At 37.8% G+C, this 23,179-nt stretch overlaps 1 protein-coding gene across 1 annotated transcript in view; it reads right to left on the minus strand.

Annotated features, from left to right (window-relative positions):
• LOC130833952 (tyrosine-protein phosphatase non-receptor type substrate 1-like) overlaps window positions 1–7,846 on the minus strand; it is a 106,499-nt gene extending 98,653 nt beyond the window's left edge. The window contains exon 1 of the mRNA XM_057704070.1: window positions 7,774–7,846. Coding sequence (XP_057560053.1) covers window positions 7,774–7,846 — 73 coding nt within the window. The remainder of the gene's footprint in view (window positions 1–7,773) is intronic.
• Window positions 7,847–23,179: the final 15,333 nt, after the last annotated feature.

Consider the following 23,179-nt stretch of genomic DNA (forward strand, 5'->3'; position numbering starts at 1 on the left):
ACTTATTGGAATCTGAAGAAGGGCTATTCAAGCAGCCCATTGGTCAAACATTACATAAAATTAAACTAGATCAATGACAAAAGAGAAATAAAATATTCACAGGTACATAGAAACCAAACAACATTCTCTTTAAAAATCAACATGCCAAAGAAGAAATCATTAGGGGAATTACGGAATGCCTGGAGACAAATGAAAACATAAACATATAATACCAATATGTTTGAGATACACAAAAGAAGCCCTAAAGGGAAATTTATGGCTGGTAATGCAGACATTTAAGAAAAAGATCACAAATCAGTAACTTTATACCATAAGAAACTAGAAAAAGAAGAGCAAAGTAAACCCCAAACTGAAAACTAGCGGAAAAAAAAAAAAAAAAAAGAAAAATATCCAGATTAGTGAAGAGAAAAGTAAAATCTGAATGGAAAAACAAAAGAGAAAATCAAGAAAACCAAGAGTGGTTCTACAAAAAGATTTACACAATTCACAAAACTTTAGCTAGATTGACAAAGAAAAAAAAGAGAGTGAGAGAAAACCCAAATAATTAAAGTCAGAAATAAGAACATGCTGATAATTTTATCAAAATACTAGGAATTATAAAAGAGCACTACAAATGTTTAATCACCAAAAAAGTGGATAACCTAAGTAAAATGGAAAAATTCCTGAAATACACAACACCACGGCTGAATTTTGAAGAAACAGAAAATCATAGTAGACATATAATTAGCAATGAGATTCAATCAATAATCAAAAACCTCGTAACAAAGAAAGGTCAAGTAGCACGTGTCTTCCCTGGTGAATTCTTCTAAACCTTTAAAGAGGACTAACGTTATTCCTCCTCAAACTTTTCCAAAAAATTGAAGAGGAAGGAAGACTTCTTAACTTTTTCAGAATCCTATTAAAACTCATTCTCAGCATTATTCTGATACAAAAGTGAGACAAAGGCATAACAAGAAAACACAGACCAATATCTTTTATAAATTTTGATGCAGCAATCATCAACAAAATGTTATCAAGTCTAATTCAATAGAATACTTAAAGAATTATGCACCATGAACAACTAGGATTGATTGTAAAAATGGTTCAACATATGAAAATCAAACAATGCATTTTAACATTTTAATAGAATAAAGAGAAAAAAACAGATCATCTCAACTGACGCACAAAAAACATTTAACAAAAGTCAACATTTTCCATAATAAAACCAGCCAATAAACTAGGAATAGATGGAAAATTGCCCCCAAAAAGAAGTCATATATGAAAAACCCACACTGAACAACCTAGTTGATGGTGAAATTCTGAAAGCTTTTCCCTAAGATCAGGAACAGGACAAGGATGTCCATTTTTGCCACTTGTAGTCAACATAATACCGGAAGTTCCAACAAAAGCAGTCAGCCAGGAAAAATACAGAAAATAATTCAGATTGGAAAGGAAAATGTAAAACTATCTTTTTTGTACATGACGATGTTTATGAAGCAATTCCAAAGATTCCAACATTAAGAAGTGTTACAGCTAATAAATAAATACAGCAAATTTTTGAAATATAAGCTCAACACACAAAAATCAGTTGCTTTTCTATACAGTAGTGACAAACAATCTAAAAAGGAAGTGAAGCTAGCAATTTCATTTTTAATAGCAACAAAAACTATGAAATACTTAGGAGTAAGTTTCTCCATGGAAATGAAAGCCTTGTGCATCAAAAAAGTACAAAACATTGCTGAAAGAAATTAAACAAGGCATAAATAAGTGAAAAACAATCCTATTATCCATTCTGAGACTTAATATTGTTAAAATGTCAATTGACCTGAAGAAACTACAGCAATCAATACAATCCCTATTCAAATCCCAAAGACATTTTTTTGCAGAAATAGAATACCCCATTCTAAATTCATGTGAAATCTCAAGGAACCTAAAATCAGCAAACAATCTTGAAAAAGAAGCATATAGCTTGGGGACTCACACTTCCAGAGTTAAAACCTTAATACGAAACTACAATAATCGAAATAATGTGGTATTGACATTAGGAAAGATATATAGACCAATGGAAATGAATAGAGAGCCTAGAAATAAACCCTCACATATACAGTCAAGAGATTTTTAATAAGGGGCCAAGACCATTCAATGGGCAAAGAACAGTCTTTTCAATACACGAATGTGGAGAAACTTGATATTCACATGCAAAAGAATAAAGCTGGATCATTACCTGACACCATATACTAAAATGAACTGAACATAATCAAAAAACAAAAAGTAAGAGCTACAACTGCAAAATTCTGAGAAAAAGCCACAGGTGAAACACTTCATGACATTGAATCTCACCATAATTTCTTCAGTATGACACCAAAAACAACAGAATAAAAATATAGAAATTGGACCTCATCAAGAGTAAAACTTTCCTGCATCAGAGGATACTATCAAGAGAGTGAAAAGATAATTTACTGAATGAGGAAAAAACATTTGCAAAGCCTATATCTCATAAGGGATTTCTATCCAGAATATTTCATCGTACTCTTCAGCAACAAAATAATAAGCAACTTAATTTAAAAATGAACAAAAGAATAGACATTTCTCCAAAGAAGATATACAGATGGTCAATAAGCATGTGAAATGATGCTCAACATCACTAATAATTGGAAAAATGCAAACTAAAATCACAACGGGATACCCCTACATATCCTATAGGATAGCTGTCAGCAAAAATAAGACGAAACAAAATAAAAAATTGAAAACTTGAAAATAAGTGTTTGCAAAGATGTTGAGAAATTGAAACCCTTGTGCATTGTTAATAGGAGTCAAAAATGGTGGAGTCTCTGTGGAAACACTAGTGGTTTTTTGTTGTTTGTTTGTTTTTAACTCTGTTTTTTTTTTAAATTAACCATAAAATAGAATTTACCATATGATCCAATAATTCCACTCTTAGTTGTATACCCCAAATAACTAAAAGCAGGAATTCAAGCATACAATTGTTCATCAATGTTCATAGCACCATTATTCACAATACCAAAAGGCAGTAGAAACAACTGAAAATTTCATCAACAGATGAATGGATAAAGAAAATGTGAGGGGTGTGTGTTTGTGTGTGTGTGTATGTGTGTGTATAAAATGGAATACATCTCAGCCATAAAAGAAAATGAAATTTTGCCATTTGCAGCAACACAGATGAACTTGGAAGATATTGTGCTAAGATAAATAAGGCAGACAAACACAAATAGTGTATGATATCACTTGCATGTGGAATCTAAAGAATACAACAAACTACTTAATATAACAAACAAAACCGACTCAAAGATGTAGAGAACAAATTAGTGGTTAACAGTGGGGAGAGGGAAGGTGGGATGGGCCATACAGTTGTAGAGGTTAAGAGATACAAAACATTATGTATAAATTACGCTACAAGGATGTATAATACAACACCACGAATATAGCCAATATTTTACAATAAGTATAAATGGAGTATAACGTTTAAAAATTGTGGATCACTATAACAACTTTAACTTATGCAATATTGTAAAGCATGCATATTTCAATAAAAATGTGTAGTATAAACAACCCAAAATTCCATCATTAGGTGAATGGATAAACAAAATGTGATATAGATAGATAGACAGATAATAGATAGATGATAGATATATAAATAGATAGATAGATACCATAAAGTATATTTCAGCCCTAAAAAGCAATGATATTCTGACACCTTCTACAGCATGGATGAATGTTAAAAATATACTCATTGAAATAAGCCAGATACAAAAGGAATATAGGTGATTCCACTTATATAAAGTACATAATTCTATGTACATATTCTATGAAGTACGTAGAATTGGCAAATTCACAGAGAAAAAAAGGATACAGGTTACCAGTGGCTGCAGGCAAGGAGAAAGGGGAGTTATAGTTTAATGGATACAGAGTTGCTGCTACAGATGTTGAAAAAGTTCTGGAAATGTATACTGGTGATGCCTTCACAACAAGGTACTTAGTGCCACTGTGTAGCCTTCAAAATAGTTAAAATGGTAAATTTTGTCTTATGTGTATTTTACCACAATAAAAAAATGTGAATCTAAACAAGGTGACTGCCCCATGTAGAGCCTTTGAATTGCACTAAAGGGCTCAAGGAAACTAAAATGTGTGGATCTAAACGTTTATACACTGGAGAAACCTATAGGTGAATGGGGAGATAGAACCATGGAGACAAACAATGAAAGCGAGGAAAGAAACTCAAAAATCGTGTTCTGAAAACAACTATGGGTGGTGACTACGTTTGGACAGTGAGTTATGAGTTGAAGAGCCATAAGTCACCACTGGGCCAATTATTTAACTACAGGTGCAAGTTTCCCAGGTTAAGTTCACTGCCTCCCTGACTACTCAGTTTCTCCCAGATACAGGGAAATATGAGTATATTCCTTCTTATTTGAAATGTCCTATTAAATTGCAGGGATATAAACCAGAGGAACAGGCTGCTGTGGCACCACAAACAAATCCTGTGTTCTTTCTCTTTAGGGAGAAAATGTGTGGTTCACCTTTGCAGAGTGTGAACTAGTAAACTCACCCACTAACCACTATTTCTAACCAAACATGCCACCTAGGGAGGGCCCATGCTATTAAAGGGCAGGTGCCTGTGATATGTCAACAACGTCAGATGGTTTGGGTTTTTAAGTCTGGAGGAGATTGAGGTTGGGGGAGTTGAACTGCTAAGATGAAAATGGGAAGAAATAGGAAAGAACTTTGTAGGGCAAAATGGAGGGAGAGGAGGAGGGAGGAGAGAAGAGGGATCAGGGCATTGAGAGGAGCCAGGCGATAGCAAAAACTTTACAATCTGTGTATCTATAGTTCTCATATTACTTCTCTGGTCCAGACCTTTCCTCTGAACTCTGGACTTGTATATCCAACTATCCACTCATCACGTTCTTCAGATAGAAATAAACATCTCAACGTTAACACACCTAAAATGGAACTGAATTTCCCCCACACCCTCTGTATCTCGGCTGAGCCACATTTCTTCTTCCAGATGCTCAGGTCTCAAAATCTTGGAGGCTTTCTCTCCCACCCCAAATCCTACACATCAGAAAATCCTGTTGCCTCTTCTTCAGCATGCATCCAGAAGCTGAACTCTTTCTCTTATCTCTACTAACTACTTTTCAGGTGCAAGCCACTTTTACTTTTTTGCATGAATGCAATGACCTCAAATGCTCTCGTTGTCTCTGTCTGTGCCCTCTTTAGCATATTCTAGTATTCAAACAAATTCCAGAATAAATTAAAACTCATGTCACTTCTCTCTTTAAAACGTCGCAAAAGCAATGATTTCACTCAGAGCTAAAGCCCAAATCCTTCCACACAGGAGGATGATTCTACTCTCAGGACCTTTGCACATGCTGTTTCATGACAGGAAGTGTCCTCCCCCAGATAACCACATGGCTCACTCTAGAATCATCTTTCAATCTTTGCTTACATTTCCCTTTCTCAGGGATACCCACTCAAGACTACCAGGTTTAAAATGTATCCCATCCTACAGATTCTCCCAATTCTCTTATCCAGCTTCTGTCCCTTCTTTTTTAAAAAATTTATTTATTTATTTATTTTATTGGCTGTGTTGGGTCTTTTTTGCTATGTACGGGCTTTCTTTTTAGTTGCGGTGAGTGGGGGCTACTCTTCATTGTGCTGCGCAGGCTCCTCATTGCCGTGACTTCTCTTGTTGCAGAACACTGGCTCTAGGCGGGTGGGCTTCAATAGTTGCAGCACATGGGCTCAATAGTTGTGGCTCACAGGCTCTAAAGCGCAGGATCGGTAGTTGTGGCGCACGGGCTTAGTTGCTCCGCGGCATGTGGGATCTTCCTGGAGCAGAAATCGAACCCCTGTTCCCTGCATTGGCAGGCGAATTCTCAACCACTGCACCACCTAGGAAGCCCCTCACTCTTCTTTTTTTAACACTTATCACATTATAATATATTATACTATTTACCTAATTATAAGTGTATTGTTTATTGTCAGTTCTTCCACTGAGATAAATAACCATGAGGGCAACTACTTTGACTTTTATTCACCAATGCATCCCATATTCCTATAACTGTTCCTGGCATATAGTACATATTCAAAAAAATATATGTATGATGTGTGAATTGTCCTGTGTGACATCTCCCTGAAACACTGAATTCTATTTTTAGTGGGTAATCTCTATGAAAATTATGTCAGAAACTGAGTTCCCCATGGAGATGACTTGGTGGAAAACAAAAAGGAACTTGCATGTATGCAAGCAGCAGGATAGCGTAAAGAAGAAAACCACAAACCCTCTTCCCCACACTCCACCTTTCTACACACCCATTTGTAGAAGCTGCAGAAATCTCATGTGCCAGAAGCAGGACCACAGTATCAAGAAGAGTGATGTTAAAATCATGAACTCTAGTATAAGATTGCTTGAGTTAAAATCATACCTTTATCATTTACCACCGAGTGACCTTGAACTTCTCCTTGTTCAATTTTCTCATCTGTAAGGTAGGGGTGACATGAGTATGTAGCTTGGATATAATGCTCACATGAGCTAACAGCTATGGGCATTTCCAACAATGTCTGGCATGTGAATGTTCAAGAAAATGAACAGTTATTACTCATTAGATTTCTTGAGGCCTGAAGGCTGCAACTAGCATTTGATGATATAGATATAGATACTTGTAGATATGGGTATGGATATAGGGACAGATATAGATATACATATGGATATGGGTACATAGGTCATATACACAAGAGTCTCTGTGTCTTTTAACCCCTCATTTTCTCCTCATTCCTATCAGCATGGAAGAGGGGACTCTAAGATAGCAATGCACAAAGTTCTACTCATTTAACAAGAGAGATTGTTTCTTGCTTTAAAAGTTTGGGTGAGGGTAAGGCATAGATTTATAGGGAAGTAGAAAAGAAAAGATATTGCTGAAAGACAGCAAAAGCTAATAATCTGTTTGTTTCATCTTATGTAGACTGAAAAATGATTAAGGGGAACAATAAGGAAGTGTTTTTGAAATCCCATGTGTCTGGGAACACTTCCTCACCCCCACTCATACACATACATACACACACGCACATAAGTACATGCATCCACACATGTATTAAAGTGTAGCCTAGCATGTTAGTGTACAGGTTGTTTTGAGGATCTAATGAAATTATAACACATGTTAAATGTTCAGTGAAAAAACAATTAGCACATAGAAGCCATCCAACACATCAATGACAAAAGTTTGGGAGAACACACAGCAGGATTTGAACTCTGCTCTTCTCTGAGTGGCATGACGGGTGAGGATGCTTCTCAGTATTTTCTGATTTTTCTGCCATTAGCCTCCTCTGAGAAGCTGAGCAGTACAACATGGTTAAAAGAATCAACTCTGGAGCTGTATGGCCTGGATTGCAATCCAGTGCTCCACTGCCTTAGATAGGTGACATTGGGCAAGTTACTGCCTATGCCTCAGTTTCTGCAACAGCAAATCGGAGATAATGGTCATAACTATCAAACTGGAATGTTGTGAGGAATAGACAAGTTAATACACACAAAGCCATCATTTTGGTGTTTGAAGCATCATCTGTTTCAGTGCCTCTGGTAAAAAGCTGTGGACAATGGATCCACAGAGGAAACGCTCATGTACCTGATTTAATTCTCTCAGTAATGCCCAGTCCTTAGTGTTCTGTGGCTGCCCTGGGTGCAACACTCATACGTACATGCAGACTTTAAAAGTACAGGGGCATGGGAGGGTCCAGTAGTCAGGGAGAGGGGATTCTACCCCAAGGAATGCTCACCTGTGAGTCCAAGCAGTAGAGTCAGCTGCAGGCAAAAAGGAGGAGGGTGGAACCAGAAGGCAGGAATGGGCATCGTGGAGGCCTGAGGAGTCTGCTCTGTCCAAATGTGTGTCTTGGGGAGAACCTGAACTTCTGTGTTCTGTGGTGAGGGGAGAAGCCACACCTCCCATGATGTAAAAGGAAGTGTCTAGGAAGGGGTGAAACGGCTGTGAGACAGTACTTTGCTACTAGATTCTTACAGTTCCTGCTTCTAGACAGTGAAAGAGAAATCAGGCAGAGAACATGGCTACAAAGTGAGGAGTTACTTATGTCATGTTTTCACAGATTGGACAGGCCTAGCAGAAATGAGGCCTCCTCCCACACCTGGGGCCTCTGATTTCTCCAATGGGCCCCTCACCCCATTCATGGTGATCTCCCCTCTGGAATCCCAGCCAAACTCACAGATATCAAGAAGGAACTGTGGTTGTGGGCTATGTTCCAAAGTCCAAAGTCCAGTACCCAAGGATGTGGCAGGCTTGTGGTCTCATTCTGCACCTACCTCAACCAAGAGCTACTCAGGGGGAAAAAGAAAGAGGGATCGCCAGGGACCCTCAACTATGAGATGGAACAAGATCTGACTTCCTATTCCAGCCCTTTATTGATATAACTGGTAAAACTTACCTCCAAAAAACACAGTGCAATGTGGACCTCAAAACTTGTATGGGCTGCATCAAAAAAAAAAAAAAAAAATTATTTCCTACTTTTTTCAGGAGGGGAAGTGGATTATAGGACCCAGAAATTACATTCCAAAGCCTTTATCTCAGAGAACTGAAAACTATGTCCACACAAAACCAGTACATGAATGTTATAGCAGATTTCTTTTTAAAGCAAAAGAAACCTGGAAGAAATTCAAATATCTAACAATAGGTGAACAGCTTAACAAACTGTGGTGCATCCATACAAGGAAATACTACTCAGCAACTCAAAGGCATGAGCTGTACATGTATGCAACAACTGAAAGTCTCTTGAAGGCATTATGCTGAGAAAACAAAGCCAATCTCAAAATATCAATTCCACAGATACAATATTCTGAAAATTATATATATCGAAAACAGAATGGCATTTGCCAGAGGTGTGGTTTGGTGGGGCTATGTGTCACTTTAAAGGGCTAGCACATGGGAGACTTTGTGGTCATGGAACGTGTTGCATCCTGATCATGGTGGTGGTTACACAAACATACATACAAGAGGATCAACATAAACCAAAACTCACAATGTTATAAAATCAGCTATAAATAACAATCTCATAGTCACAATAACATAGACACTGTCTATTAAGATATCCACCCTAAGTTATTTTAGGGTGAAAAGGCTATAACATGCATGTGTGTGTCATGAGGTCAGGTGTAACAAAACATTACATACACCTCTTCCATACTGGGATAGCAATAAATAATGTCAAAGCGTGAGAAAACAGGAAGTTGTTCTAGAGGCATGCTGTATGACATTTGGCATTAAAACCTAAAAAAGGCAGTTAAAAGATTTGAAAGTTGTTTCCTCACAGAGGTGGAAAATAGGAGCAAGTTAGAGAGACTCCAGTTTCCATATATAGAACTTGTAGAAATATGACTCATAGATCATTTGGATACCAATCTTTGAGAAAGATGAAACTAATTTGGATGATTGGGTTAATGTTAACTGAGTCACACACACACAAAAAAATGCCTTTCCTTTTAGCAATGCTAAGAGGTATGTAAGCTTGCTGGATAAAACATTGATGACCTACATCAATTACAGTTAGTAGTCAAAACTACTGACAGCAGAAATTATAAATTTTAAAGATTGCATAAACTCAAAATTATTAAAGATAACTGTAAGTAAAAATGCATAAGACAATTAGGGGAAAAAACAATTTTAAAACTGTGAATTTAAAATTACTTTAAAAACTAAATAAATAGAGGTATATCATATCCATGAAAGAGTAAACTCAATATTGGAAAAGATGTCAAATTTTTCCAAAGTAATATGTAAGTTCAGTGCAATTAATTAATAATTTGAAAATGGTTTTTCATGAAACTTGAAAGAGTGACTCTAAAATGAAATTGGAGACTGAAACTGAGGGGAAGAAAAAGAGATTTCATACAAATGACAAGAAAGTGGGGGTATCAATACTCATATCAGACAAAATAGACTTTAAAGCAAAGGCTATAACAAAAGACAAAGGCATTATATATTGATAAAACAATCAATACAAGAAGAGGGTATTAAACTTATTAACATGTATGCACTTAATACAGGAGCACCTAAGAATATAAAGCAAATATTAACAGAGGGAGAATTTGGCAATAATGCAACAATAGCAGGTGACTTTAACACCCTTTTGTATCAATGTATAGATTGTCCAGAGAGAAAATCAATAAGTAAACAGTGATCTTAAGTGACACAGTAGACTAGTTGAAATTAATAGATAAACACACAGAAGCAGCAGAATACACACATTTTCAAGTGCACATGGAACACTCTCCAGGGTAGATCACATGCTAGGCCACAAATCAAGTTGCAACAAATTTAACAGAATAGAAATTAGATCAAGCACTTTTGACAACCGCAATGGTATGAAAATAAAATGATTACAGGGAGAAAAATTGGAAAAGCACAAGCACATGGAGACTAAAAGAACTTGCTACTAAAAACCCGATGGGTCAATAAAGAAATCAAAGAGGAAATCAGAAAATATCGTGAGACAAATGAAAATAAAAACAAAACTTTCCAAAATCTATGGATACAGCAAAAGTAGTTTGAAGAGGGAAGATTATAGCAATACAGGCCTACTTCAAGAAACAAGGAAAATCTCAATTAAACAACCTGATCTACCATCTAAGTGAATTAGGAAATGGGGAACAGACAAAGCCAAAAGTCAGCAGAAGGAAGGAAATAATAAAGATCAGAGAGGATATAAATAAAATAGGGACCAAAAAAATAGAAAAGATAAATGAAACAAAGAACAGGTTTTTTGAAAAGATAAACAAAAGTGATGAACCTTTAGCCAGGTTGTTCAAGAAGATAAGACAATGGACCAAAATAAACAAAACAAGAAAAGACAAAAGAGAAATAACAACTGATATCACAGATACAGAAAAAAATCATGAGAATACGATGAAGATCTATAGCCCAACAAATTAGACAACCTAGAAGACATTAACAAATTTCTAGAAACATACAGCTTTCCAAAATTGAATCAGGATGAAATAGGCACACTGATCATGGGTAGTGAAATTGGATTTTAATTTTAAAACTGCCAACATACCAAAAGTCTAGGACCTAAAGTCCTGTGAAGAAGAGCTAATGCTATCCTTCTCAAACTATTCCAAATATTGAAGACGATGAAATGCTACAAAATTCATTCCACGAGATCACCATTACTCTGACACCAAAACCAGGCAAACACACTACAAGAAAAAGAAACTTACACCCCAATATCCCTAAAGAATACAGATGAATAAATCAAATAAACAAAATATTAGCAAACAGATTCAACAATATAGTAGAAAGATCATATACCATGACCAAGTGGGATGTATGCAGGGGATGCAAGGATGGTTCAGTATTCACATATCAGTGTAATATACCACAGCAACGAAAGGAAGGATAAAAATCCCATGAGCTTCTCTATAGACACAGGAAAAGCCTTGGGCAAAACTCAACATCCATTCACAGTAAAAACTCTCATCATAGTTGAGATAAACAGAATATATCTCAACAAACTAAAAGTTATTTATGACAAACCCTTAGCTAACATTTCAGTATTGGAAACCTGAAGCCTTCCCACTAAATTCTGGGACAAGACAAGGATGCCTATTCTTACCAATTGTATTTAACGCAGTATTGGAAGTTCTAGCCACAGCAATAGACAAGAAAAAGGAACAAAAGGTGTCCAAATTGGAAGGGAAGAAAATAAACCTGTCAATATTTTCAGATGACATGATACCATCTAGATAAAACCCTAAAGTCGCTATACACACACACACACACACACACACACACACACACAGTATTAGAACTAAAATATGAATTCAGTAACACTTCAGGATACAAGATTAATATATAGGAATCTGCTGCCTTTCTATACACCAACAATGGATTCTCAGAAAGAGAAAAAGAAGAAAACAATCTCACTTCAAAAAGCATCAAAAAGAATATACTCATAACACCTAGGAATAAACTTACACAAGGGGATGAAAGACTTACACTCTGAAATCCATAAAACCCTGATGAAAAAAATTGAAGACAATGCAAAGGAATGGAATGATATCCCATGTTCCTGTATTGGAAGTATCAACATGGTGAAAATGACTATACTACCCAAAGCAATTTACAGATTCAATGCAATCCCTATCAAATTACCAATGGTATTTTTCACAGAACTAGAAGAAGAAATCTTATGATTTGTATGGAAATGCAAAAGCCCCCAGATAAGCAAAGCAATCTTGGAAGGAAAGACACAGATGGTGGAATCAGGCTCCCTGACTTCAAACTATGCTACAAGGCTACAGTGAACAAGACAGTATGGTACTGGAACAAAAACAAGAATATAGATCAATGGAAGAGGATAGAGAGCCCAGAGATAAACCCACGCACGTATGGGCACCTTATCTTTGACAAAGGAGGCAAAAATATACAATGGAGGAAAGATAGCCTCTTCAATAAACGGTGCTGGGAAAATTGGGCAGCTGCATTTAAAAAAATGAAATTAGAACACTTCATAACACCATATACAAAAATAAACTCAAAATGGATTAAAGACCTAAATGTAAGACCAGACAATATACAACTCCTAGAGGAAAACATAGGCAGAACACTCTATGGCATACATCAAAGCAAGATCCTTTTTGAACCACCTCTTAGAATGATGGAAATAAAATCAAAAATTAACAAATGGGACCTAATGAAACTTAAAAGATTTTACACAGAGAAAGAAACCAAAAACAACACAAGAAGACAACCCTCAGAATGGCAGAAAATAGTTGCCAATGAAGCAACAGACAAAGGATTAATCTCCAAAATATACAAGCATCTCATGTAACTCAAATCAAAAAAGCAAATAACCCAATCCACAAATGGGCTGAAAACCTAGGTAGACATTTCTCCGAAGAAGACATGCAGAAAACTAACAAACACATGAAAAGATTCTCAACATCACTAATCATTAGAGAAAAGCAAGTCAAAGCCACAATGAGGTATCACCTCCCTCTCGTCACAATGGCTATCATCAAAAAATCTAAAAATAATAAATGCTGGAGAGGATGCAGAGAAAAGGCAACCCTCCTGCACTCTTGGTGGGAATGTAAATTGGTACAGCCACTATGGAAAACTGTATGGACCTTCCTTAAAAAACTAAAACTAGACCTACCATATGACCCAGCATTCCCACTCCTGGGCATATACCCTGAGAAAATCATAATCCAAAAAGAAACATGTACCACAAAGTTTGTTGTAGCACTATTTACAATACCCAGGACTTGGAAGCAACCTAAATGTCCATCAACAGATGAATGGATAAAGAAGATGGGGCACATATATACAATGGAATATTACTCAGCCATAAAAAGGAATGAAATTGAGTTATTTGTAGTGAGGTGGATGGACCTAGAGTCTGTCATACAGAGTGAAGTAAGCCAGAAAGAGAAAAAAAAATCATAAGCTAACTCATATATATGGAATCTAAAAAAATGGTACTGATGAACCCAGTGACAGGGCAAGAATAAAGATGCAGATGTAGAGAACGGACTTGAGGACATGGGGTGGGGGGTGAAGGTGAAGCTGGGTTGAAATGAAACAGTAGCATTGACATATATACACTGCCAAATGTAAAATAGATAGCTACTGGGAAGCTGCTGCATAACACAGGGAGATCAACTGGATGATGGGTGATGACTTAGAAGGCTGGGATAGGGAACGTGAAAAGGAGTCATGGGTGGGAGGGGATATACAGATATATGTATAAATACAGCTGATTCACTTTGTTGTACAGCAAAAACTGGCACAACAGTGTAAGGCAATTATATTCCAATAAAGAGCTTAAAAAATAAATTATCATCAAAAACAATTTACTCATAATACCTAGGAATAAAGTTATACAAGGAGATGAAAGAGCTATACTCTGAAATCTATAAAACACTGATGCAGGAAATTGAAGACAATGCAAAGAAATGGAAAGATATCCCATGTTCTTGGACTGGAAAAACTAATATTGGTAAAATGTTTATACTACCCAAGAAAATCTATAGATTTAATACAATCTTTATCAAAATATCCATGACATTTTTCACATAAGTAGAAAACAAATAATCCTAAATTTATATGAAACCACAAAAGACTCCGAATTGCCAAAGCAATCTTGGGAAATAAAGAACAAGCTTGTAGTATAGTCTGAAGTCTTTCTTACTTCAGACTATACTACACAGCTACTGGCACAAAACAGCCACAAAGATTGATGGAGAAGAATAGAGAGCCTAGAGATAAATCCACACACTGATGGTCAAGTAATCTATGGCAAAGAATGCAGGAATATACAATGGAGAATAGGCAGTTTCTTCAATAAGTAGTGCTGGGGAAATTAGACAGCTACATGTAAAAGAATGTAATTAGAACATTCCTTCACATCATACACAAAAATAAATTTTAACTGAATTAAAGAACAAAACTGTAAACATAAAACTCCTAGAAGAGAACATAGGCAGAACACTCTTTGACATAGATTGTAGCAATACTTTTTGGATCTGTCTCCTAAGGCAAAAGAAACAAAAGCAAAAGTAATTGAATGAGACCTAACTAAAACGAAAAGGTTTTGCACACAAAAGGAAACCACTGACAAAACAAAAAGACATCCTACTGAATGGAAGAAAATATTTTGCAAATAATATGACTGATAAGGGGTTAATACCCAAAATATAGAAACAGATCATAAAATTCAATATCAAAAAAACAACCCGATTGAAAAATGGAAAGAACACCTGAGTAGACATTTTTCCAAAGAAGACATGCAGATGGCCCACAGGCATGTGAAACATGCTCAACATCACTAATCACCAGAAAATGCAAACTTTAAACCACAATGAGACATCACCTTACACTTGTCAAAATGGCTATCATGAAAAATTCTACAAAGAACAAATGTTGGTGAGGATGTAGAGAAAAGGAAACCATAGTACGCCTTTGGTGGCATTGTCAATTGATGCAGCCACTCTGTAAAGGAGTGTGGAGGGTCCTCAAAAAAGTAAAAATGGAACTACCTTATAACCCAGCAATTCCACTCTATTCAAAGAAAACAAAAACACTACTTTGGAAAGATACACGCACCACAATGTTCATAGGAGCATTATCTGTAATAGTTGAGAAATGGAAGCAACATATGTGTCTATCAACAGATGAATGGGTAAAAAAGATGTGGTGTATATATAACATATATATATTTATAATACATTATACATACATATATATATAATGGAAAATTCTTAGTCATTTAAAAAAGTGAAATTCTGCCATTTGCAACAATGTGGATGGACTGCAGTTTATTATGCTTAGTAAGATAAGTCAGATGGAGAAGGGTAAATACTCTGTTATCACTTATATGTGAAATCTAAAAAATAAAACAAATGAATGACTATAACAAAACAGAAAGAGACTCATAGGTGTAGAGAATAAACTAGTAGTTACCAGTGGGGAGAGGGAAGTGGATCAAGAGATACAAACTACTATGTATAAAATAAATAAGCAACAAGGATATATTACACAGCTCAGGAAAATTTAGCCATTATTATGTAGTAATTTTAAATGGAGTATAATCTATAAAAATCTTGAATCACTATGTTGTACACCTGAAACTAACATAATATTGTAAATCAATTATACTTCAATTTCTAAAAAGCAGAAAATAAAGTAAACTAAAATTCAATGGGGTCAAAAATAGCCACGACAGTTCTGAAGAACAAGAAAAGGTGGGAAGATTTACCCAATCGAGATATTAAAACTTCTTATAAAGCTATTCTAAGTAAGACAGGGGAGTTTGGTCAGAGAGATAGACAAGGAGCACAACAAACAAAAACCTCAATAAAAGAACCAGAAATTTATGGAAACTTGACATATGGCAAAGGGGCAGTGCACATCAAAAAAAAAAAAAAATCTCGGTAAAATCCCCACCTGTAATATACACAAACACACACACACACATACACACACAAAAAATAAAGTGAGATCAATGATATAAATGGAAAGAGCAAAACTTGATCAAGAATTGGACTATATATATATATGTATATATATATACATATATATATACATATATATATTTATATATATACATATATATATATAAAACAAAAGCTCCAAATGATATTAACAGTTTGCTTTGTTGACCACACCAGGAGAGGACTTTCCTATATGTGCCAAGGAACCAAAGATAAGAATATTTGGGAAAACTGTGTTAGCAAAACACTAGATAAAGATTTAACATCCATCACATAAAAAATCAATACATTGTGGCGTACTCTGGCAATAGAAGCTATAAAGCAAAGGAAATTAATAAAATGAAGCTATGTACATTACATGAATAAATCCCACAACTGTAAGTATAAAAAATTAAAGTTCTATGATGCTGGATGAAGCGTAATAGCATTTATATAAAAGTTAAAACATGCCAGTAATAGTATATATTGCTTAAAAATTTACACATATGTTGTAGAAGTATAAAATCATGATTGAGATTATAAATACCAAACTCAGGACAGTAATTTTATTTTATTTCTTAGCTCTTTATTGCAATGTAATTGCCTTACACTGTTGTGCCACTTTTTGCTGTACAACAAAGTGAATCAGCTGTATTTATACATCTATCCCCATATCCCCTCCCTCTGGCGACTCCTTCCCACCCTCCCCATCCCAGCCCTCTAAGTCATCACCCATCATCCAGTCGATCTCCCTGTGTTATGCAGCAGCTTCCCACAAGCTCTCTAGTTTACATTTGATAGTGTATGTATATAAATGCTACTCTCTCACTTTGTCCTAGCTTCCCCTTTGCCCACCACCCCATGTCCTCAAGTCCGTTCTCTACATCTGCATCTTAACTCTTGCCCTGTCACTGGGAAAGAATAGCCAGCACCATATTTTATTTTAAGATTCCATATAAATGAGTTAGCATATGGTATTTGTTTTTCTCTTTCTGGCTTACTTCACTCTATATGACAGACTCTAGTCCATCCACCTCACTATAAATAACTCATTTTCATTCCTTTTTATGGCTGAGTAATATTCCATTGTATATATGTGCCCCATCTTCTTTATCCATTCATCTGTTCATGTGCATTTAGGTTGCTTCCCTGCAGGACAGTAATTTTAAAATGAACAACAGACCATAACAAAATGTGAACAATTGCAAAGATAGCATAGTAGATAGGTCCATGGATAATTTTTATTATGCTCTGTAAATTTCAAAATAGAAAAATGCTTCTTTAACTTCGCGATTTTAAATATATATGTGTTAAAAAAAATCACACTTGCAAAAGTTCTAGATGTAAGTAAAAAGAACTCTGAAAATTAAAGGGTATTGATGATCTGGGGCATAATGGGAATCTTTTTTATTGATCTACTTGATTATCTTTGGGTGGAGGCGAGGCCAGTTTGAAGCTCACAGGATGAGGGTCAGACATGGATCTCCATGACCGAAATCCAACCTTCACTCAGCTCCAAAGCTCAGTCAGATGGAAGGTAGGAGGGTGTGTGGAAGGGATCATGTGTGTGGTGGAGGTGGGGATGGCAGAGTGAAGGGCGGGATTGGGGAGGGAGGTTTTGGTCACCTTCAGTCCTTATAGCTTGTCTCCACTTGAGCCCCTTGCACAGGGCAAAAGGCAGTATATCAATGTATGCCGGAGCTGTAGGGGGAAAGCATCCATTCATTAATTCCACAAATGTTTTTGAGCACACTCTTATGCAGTCACTTTGCTTGACCTGGGTCCATGGCACTGATCAGAAATGAAGTCTTATTAGTCAATACATCCAAGTCCCCCAGATAGATTCCATTAGTTGCTCCTAATAAAACTTTCCTTATTCATTCCAAGGACATATCATGTGATAACTGAATATACAATGGTTTATGGAGGGGCTCTTTGGAGTTTGGATCTCAAAGCTTGGACCTTTATCCTACATACATACTTTGGACCTTCACCTCCAGGGTCCGAATGAATGTAACTGTACAAACTTCAAGTTCCAGGGCACTAAATAATGTATGAGAGTTGAAAGCCTTTGAGAATTCCAAGACACAACTGGAGAAAATAAAATTTTTCGCAACTCTCCTTTGAGACTGGATCATCGTGTGACTTTTAGGCTCGCCCTGGACACCTCTTGCCAGCCCAGCAAGGTGGCCCTGATCTCCCTCCTTAAGGAATAAGACTGCTATCAACTCACCTGTTACAGGTTCCACCACCTGTGGAAATAGGTGACTATGAAACAGATCACCAGCAGCACTTGGAAGGCCAGGAGGAAAGCCACAAAGATAAGGGCGGGCATCTCTGGACCTAAGAGACAGTGGGCAGAGGGGATATCACATGGGGCTCTGGGAGTTAATACCTCACTCAACATGGAGACAGAGGTAACCCGGTTGCTCACAGGTGTAGAGGTGAGATTACCTGAGCTCCCAGTAGGTTCGTATATGCCCTGGGAAGCTGAAAACACTATGGGGCTGGCCTGAGTGGGCGGCAATGCCTTATGCTGCACCCTACAGGTGAGCACACGCTCGGACCTCTGCACCAAGGCATTCACCAACTGCAAGCTTTGCAGGGTGTAGGTCCCATCACTATTCTGTTTGGACATGGGGTGCTCAGCTCCCTTGAATATATCACAATTCTCCAACCAGGTGAGAGGCATTGTCTACGGATAGAATATCTGCACGAGGCAGGTAATGGCCAACAAATCCAAGGCAGGTGAAGACTGGAACACAGTCACTGTAGAGGGAACTAAGACAGCCCAGGGAAAACAGACAATTACTATAGGAAGTTCACTGTGGGAACCTGGGGACTCTGTGAGGATGGGATATTCTGCCCAGGGCCTGCCACAGAGAAGGAGTTGCTATTGGTTAACAGATGCATAAGTAAATGCATGACTGAATGAGTGTGGGAATGCATGAGTGAATTCAGGCTTGGGTGGAAGATTGGAATGATGAAGCCGTCCTAATCTTTCCTTTCTTGTCCACGATGGCCATTAAATACGAAAAGGTGAACCTCAATTCCATTTAAGAAACTATGAATCTGTAGACTTACACCATGACTTGATGAAGATTCTTAGCCTCTAGATATTAATATTTCACGTAGCAAGGAATTTGTGCTTAAGTATTAAGTATTAAGTATTGACCCAAGATCACAAGTGGCAAAGCAGGGGTTATGCCAAAGACAGTGTTTTACCATTTGATATTCTGACACCCAAACAATAAGGTTACAAGCATTTATGATTGCAGGCTTTTGGAATTATGACCTAACAACATCTAGAATTTTTTCAGCCACATTTTTCAGCTATGAAGTAAAATATGTGCATACTGAGGAAAATTTGGAATATTTTTAAAATACTGAAAAACGTTTAGAGTTTGAGTAGAATTCATAGGAACACACAGCATAGTGCAGTTCTCACGTTAAAGCAAGGAATGGGAACCAGATTCTGGCCCCTGCACTGACACCACAGCCAAATGCAAGACCTTCTGCAGATCACCCTCCCTCTGTTTCCAAGACCCTTATGAAATAATATATGGCCAGACCCAGCTCTCAGGGGCCCAGTAAGAAAGACTTCAACTCTTGGTCTAGGGTAGAGAGAGTAACTCCCTTTATTTAGTGCAATTTGAAAGAATGAAGGGTATGTTTGTTCCCCAAATATTGTTTCTTTACACTCAACCCACCTTGACCTTGTGGTTACCTCAATGATGTTGCTAATGGGGGGGGGGGTTCCCAAGCAAGACACCCTCCTCAGAAGACTGTTCTCAGTCTTTCCCTCTCAGCACACAGGCAGGGATTCCTACCAAGCAAGGAGCAGGACCCTGAGAACAGATTGTGAAGGGCTGGTAACCAGGTGGTGCCTGTGGAGAACAGGCCAGGGCGAGGTACCACCAAGCAAGTGCCATGGGCCCTAGAGGGTGACAAAGGCCAATGAAAGGATGAGGGTCTCAGAGAGAGGAAGGACAGATACCCAGGCACAGCTGGCGATAACTGTCCCCATGCACTGAGAACAGTGTTTGAGTCACTGCACGTGGTATTTATTCTTCACATCCAAATGCTGTAAACACAAACAGCCACTTGGTATCAGAAAAGACAACAAAAAGCCAATAGAAGGACCTTACACAAAATGAGGCCCCAGTTTCAATGAAATTGTCAAAGAGGAATTGATTCAAACGTCAACTTGATAAACATTTCAATTATAAAAATGCTTTTATTTAATTTATATTTTAATTAAGCATAGAATATAATGACCACTATGCACCAGTTCTTAGAAGGAACAACTGTTGGGAGTGTAAGGATGCTGGCATAATTTTTTCCTACAAACTTATACCAAGTACCATCAAACTCTTCAATTCAGATTTCACATTTACACACAATCATGAGAAGGTAATTTTGAAAAGGTATTTGAAATTATTTGACTGTTCTATATATCATAAGGGACCTCTTTAATCAAAGTGTTTCCTTTTGAAGTGTCTGCAGAATCATTAGGATCATAGATTTATTTTCCTTCTTTTATTTTTAAAGGTGGGAAGATTCACCTGGATCCCAGCAGTTCTCAAACATCATTTCCATCAGTTACTTGCAATACATTTTGCCAAATCTCTGATTTCACTCGGCAATAGATGTGGATTCTAATTGCACAGTGTGGTCTGATATTTGCCACACATCAATCAAGGAAAAAATCACTTCCTAGAGCAGAGGGTTTCGGGGCTCCACACCACCTTCTGCAGCGACCGGATCTCTGCACAGTGGTGCTAGGGGTGCCATGTTCTATCTCAGATTCCTGAAGCTCTTCCCCAGTGCTCTGCCTCAGGATTTCTCCACAACCAGGAAATGCCACCCACCCCATGCGGGCACATCCCAGCCTCCCTCCTCCGTGGGACAATCCCGAGGAATGGTCTACAGAGTTCCTCAGAGGGTCCCCAGTAGTGCTGAGCCTCAGTCATCCACAGGGGCACCAAATTCAATAACTCACCCTTTCTGGGGTGTCCCTCCTTCCTTGTCTCACTTGCTCCATCTCTTATCCCAGCCTCACTGAGTCATATCCCAACCACCTGCACCCAAGACCTAGTTTCAGTCTCTGCCTCCAGGGGAATCTAAATAAAGACAACCACAAAGTTATTTCTGTGATGGGAAAACCAATCTGAGATGCAGGCAGAGTTGAGCAGGTAGGATTTAATGAGGAGGCTAATTTATACATAATCTATTCATTTGTGAATATTTTTTATTATCAATGACCTCTGCTTCTCTACATAATTATCCTAACTCCAGGGAATTATATACAAATACTCAGATAAGGAGGACTCCCTGCATTATCATCTTCCTATTTTACAGTCAAAGAGACTGAGACTCAGAGAACTTCAACAACCAGCAGGAAGTCCCACAGCTGGTGAATAGCCAACTTACAGCCTGAATTCCTGTCAAAGCTCTCTCACTCACCAGCTTCACACCCTCAGGAAGCCTTCACTTGTTACACCCTCAGCTCCTTTCTATAAACCATGAGTTTGATAAGTAGTACAGAGCAGTTGTACACATTAAATAAGCCAATCCACAGAAGCACGTATATTGACATGTTCTTGATCATTTGAGTCATTCATATCAATATTTTATCCATGTAAAATCATGTGTTTCCTTCCACAGTAATCACAGAAAATGAGAAAAGTGTTTTGTAATCTTCATAAAGTTCTATAGATATTTTAGAAATTAATTTTAATGCTGTGTCACCTTGGACAACTCACTTGCCTTCTCTGGGCTTCAGAGTTTCTGTAAACAATGAGATGATCACTAAGCTTCCTAGTAGGCGTGATAGGAAGGAATTTCATGTGATGGGATTTGCAGACCTGTCAGGCATTGATCCAGGACAAGAAAATAAAAATCAACAACAACAAAAAAGATCGAAAATCTACGCTCTTAACCAGATATGAGTAAAGATAAAAAATCATCATTATATCTAAAATTTAGAAATTCACAAAGGCCTTTATCCTCTTCATATAAAAAATTATAATAATAAAATTAAATACCCAGAAGGTATTTTGTCTCCATTTTATACCTGAAAACACTGAGTTCTTGAGAGGTGATTCTAGGAGTAATAACAAAGAATAATAACATTTGCCACTTCTCTGTGCTTGATATGAGCACAGAGGTAAAGTTCATTACTTTACCAGTATCATTTCATTGAATTCTTGCCACAACAAACTGAGGCATGTCCCATTTATCAGTCGAGGAAACGAAAGCTCAGAAACGTCAAGCCCAGTTCTACACTAACCCGTCTGGACAAAGAGAACATCCTTACCATGGAGGTAGTGGTCCAGTCTGATGGTTTTGTGGGAAAAGAGTATGGATCTGTCCTTGGTTTGGCAGAGGACAAGGGAGTGCACATCGTCAGCCTTCAGCAGGATGAGAACACTGCTGGTCACATGGTAGGTGTCTACACAAGGGTGGACGCTGGTCTGGGGATTTCACAGCTGCTGGGCATTTTTAAGCCAGGTCACAGTAAACCTGACCGGTGGCAAATCTGGACGATGGGAAGGTCAGTTGGATAATTGCGCCTGGCTCAGAGCACTGAAGGGGGCCTTGTAGGGCATAAAAGAGGATGATCTCACCTGTAGGAGAGTCTCCACCTGTGAGAGGATGTGGAGGAACCCAAGCCCAGTGAGAACAAATCCTCAGCATCTCCATGGAGAAGCCCCACCGCTGCCTCTATCATAGGCTTTAAAGATTATATTCTGACAGGAGTACAATTATGAAGCTGATATCAGAGGCCTGACAATGAAGCTTCAGGGACCACAGCAGTTTGTAAGGAGGCCTGACTCCCACCCACACCTCACCACCCCGCTTCCTGACTCTGAGACTTACCCCAGCGAGTTCTCACTGCAACCCTAGGAGGGAGGATCTGCTCCTATTCCCATCTCACAAATGAGGACACTGAGGCCCAGAGTCTAGGTAACCTGTCCAAGCTTCACAGAGGGTAGTAGAACCAGGATTCTTAGCCAGGAAGTAAGGACCCAGGGTCTGTGCCAAGTGACCAGGCTCAGAGCTCTCCTCATTCCCTGGACAGGGAAAAGCATCTCACTGCTCCCAGGACAGGTCATGTGAGGGAGGTGGCCCAGAGAAGGGGTAGGAGCTCAGGCTTTGGGGTCACACTCCGTGCAGGTTTGCATCCCAGCCCCTCCACTG

The sequence above is a fragment of the Hippopotamus amphibius genome, chromosome 12, assembly GCF_030028045.1.
Source record: "Hippopotamus amphibius kiboko isolate mHipAmp2 chromosome 12, mHipAmp2.hap2, whole genome shotgun sequence".
Lineage (NCBI taxonomy): Eukaryota > Metazoa > Chordata > Mammalia > Artiodactyla > Hippopotamidae > Hippopotamus > Hippopotamus amphibius.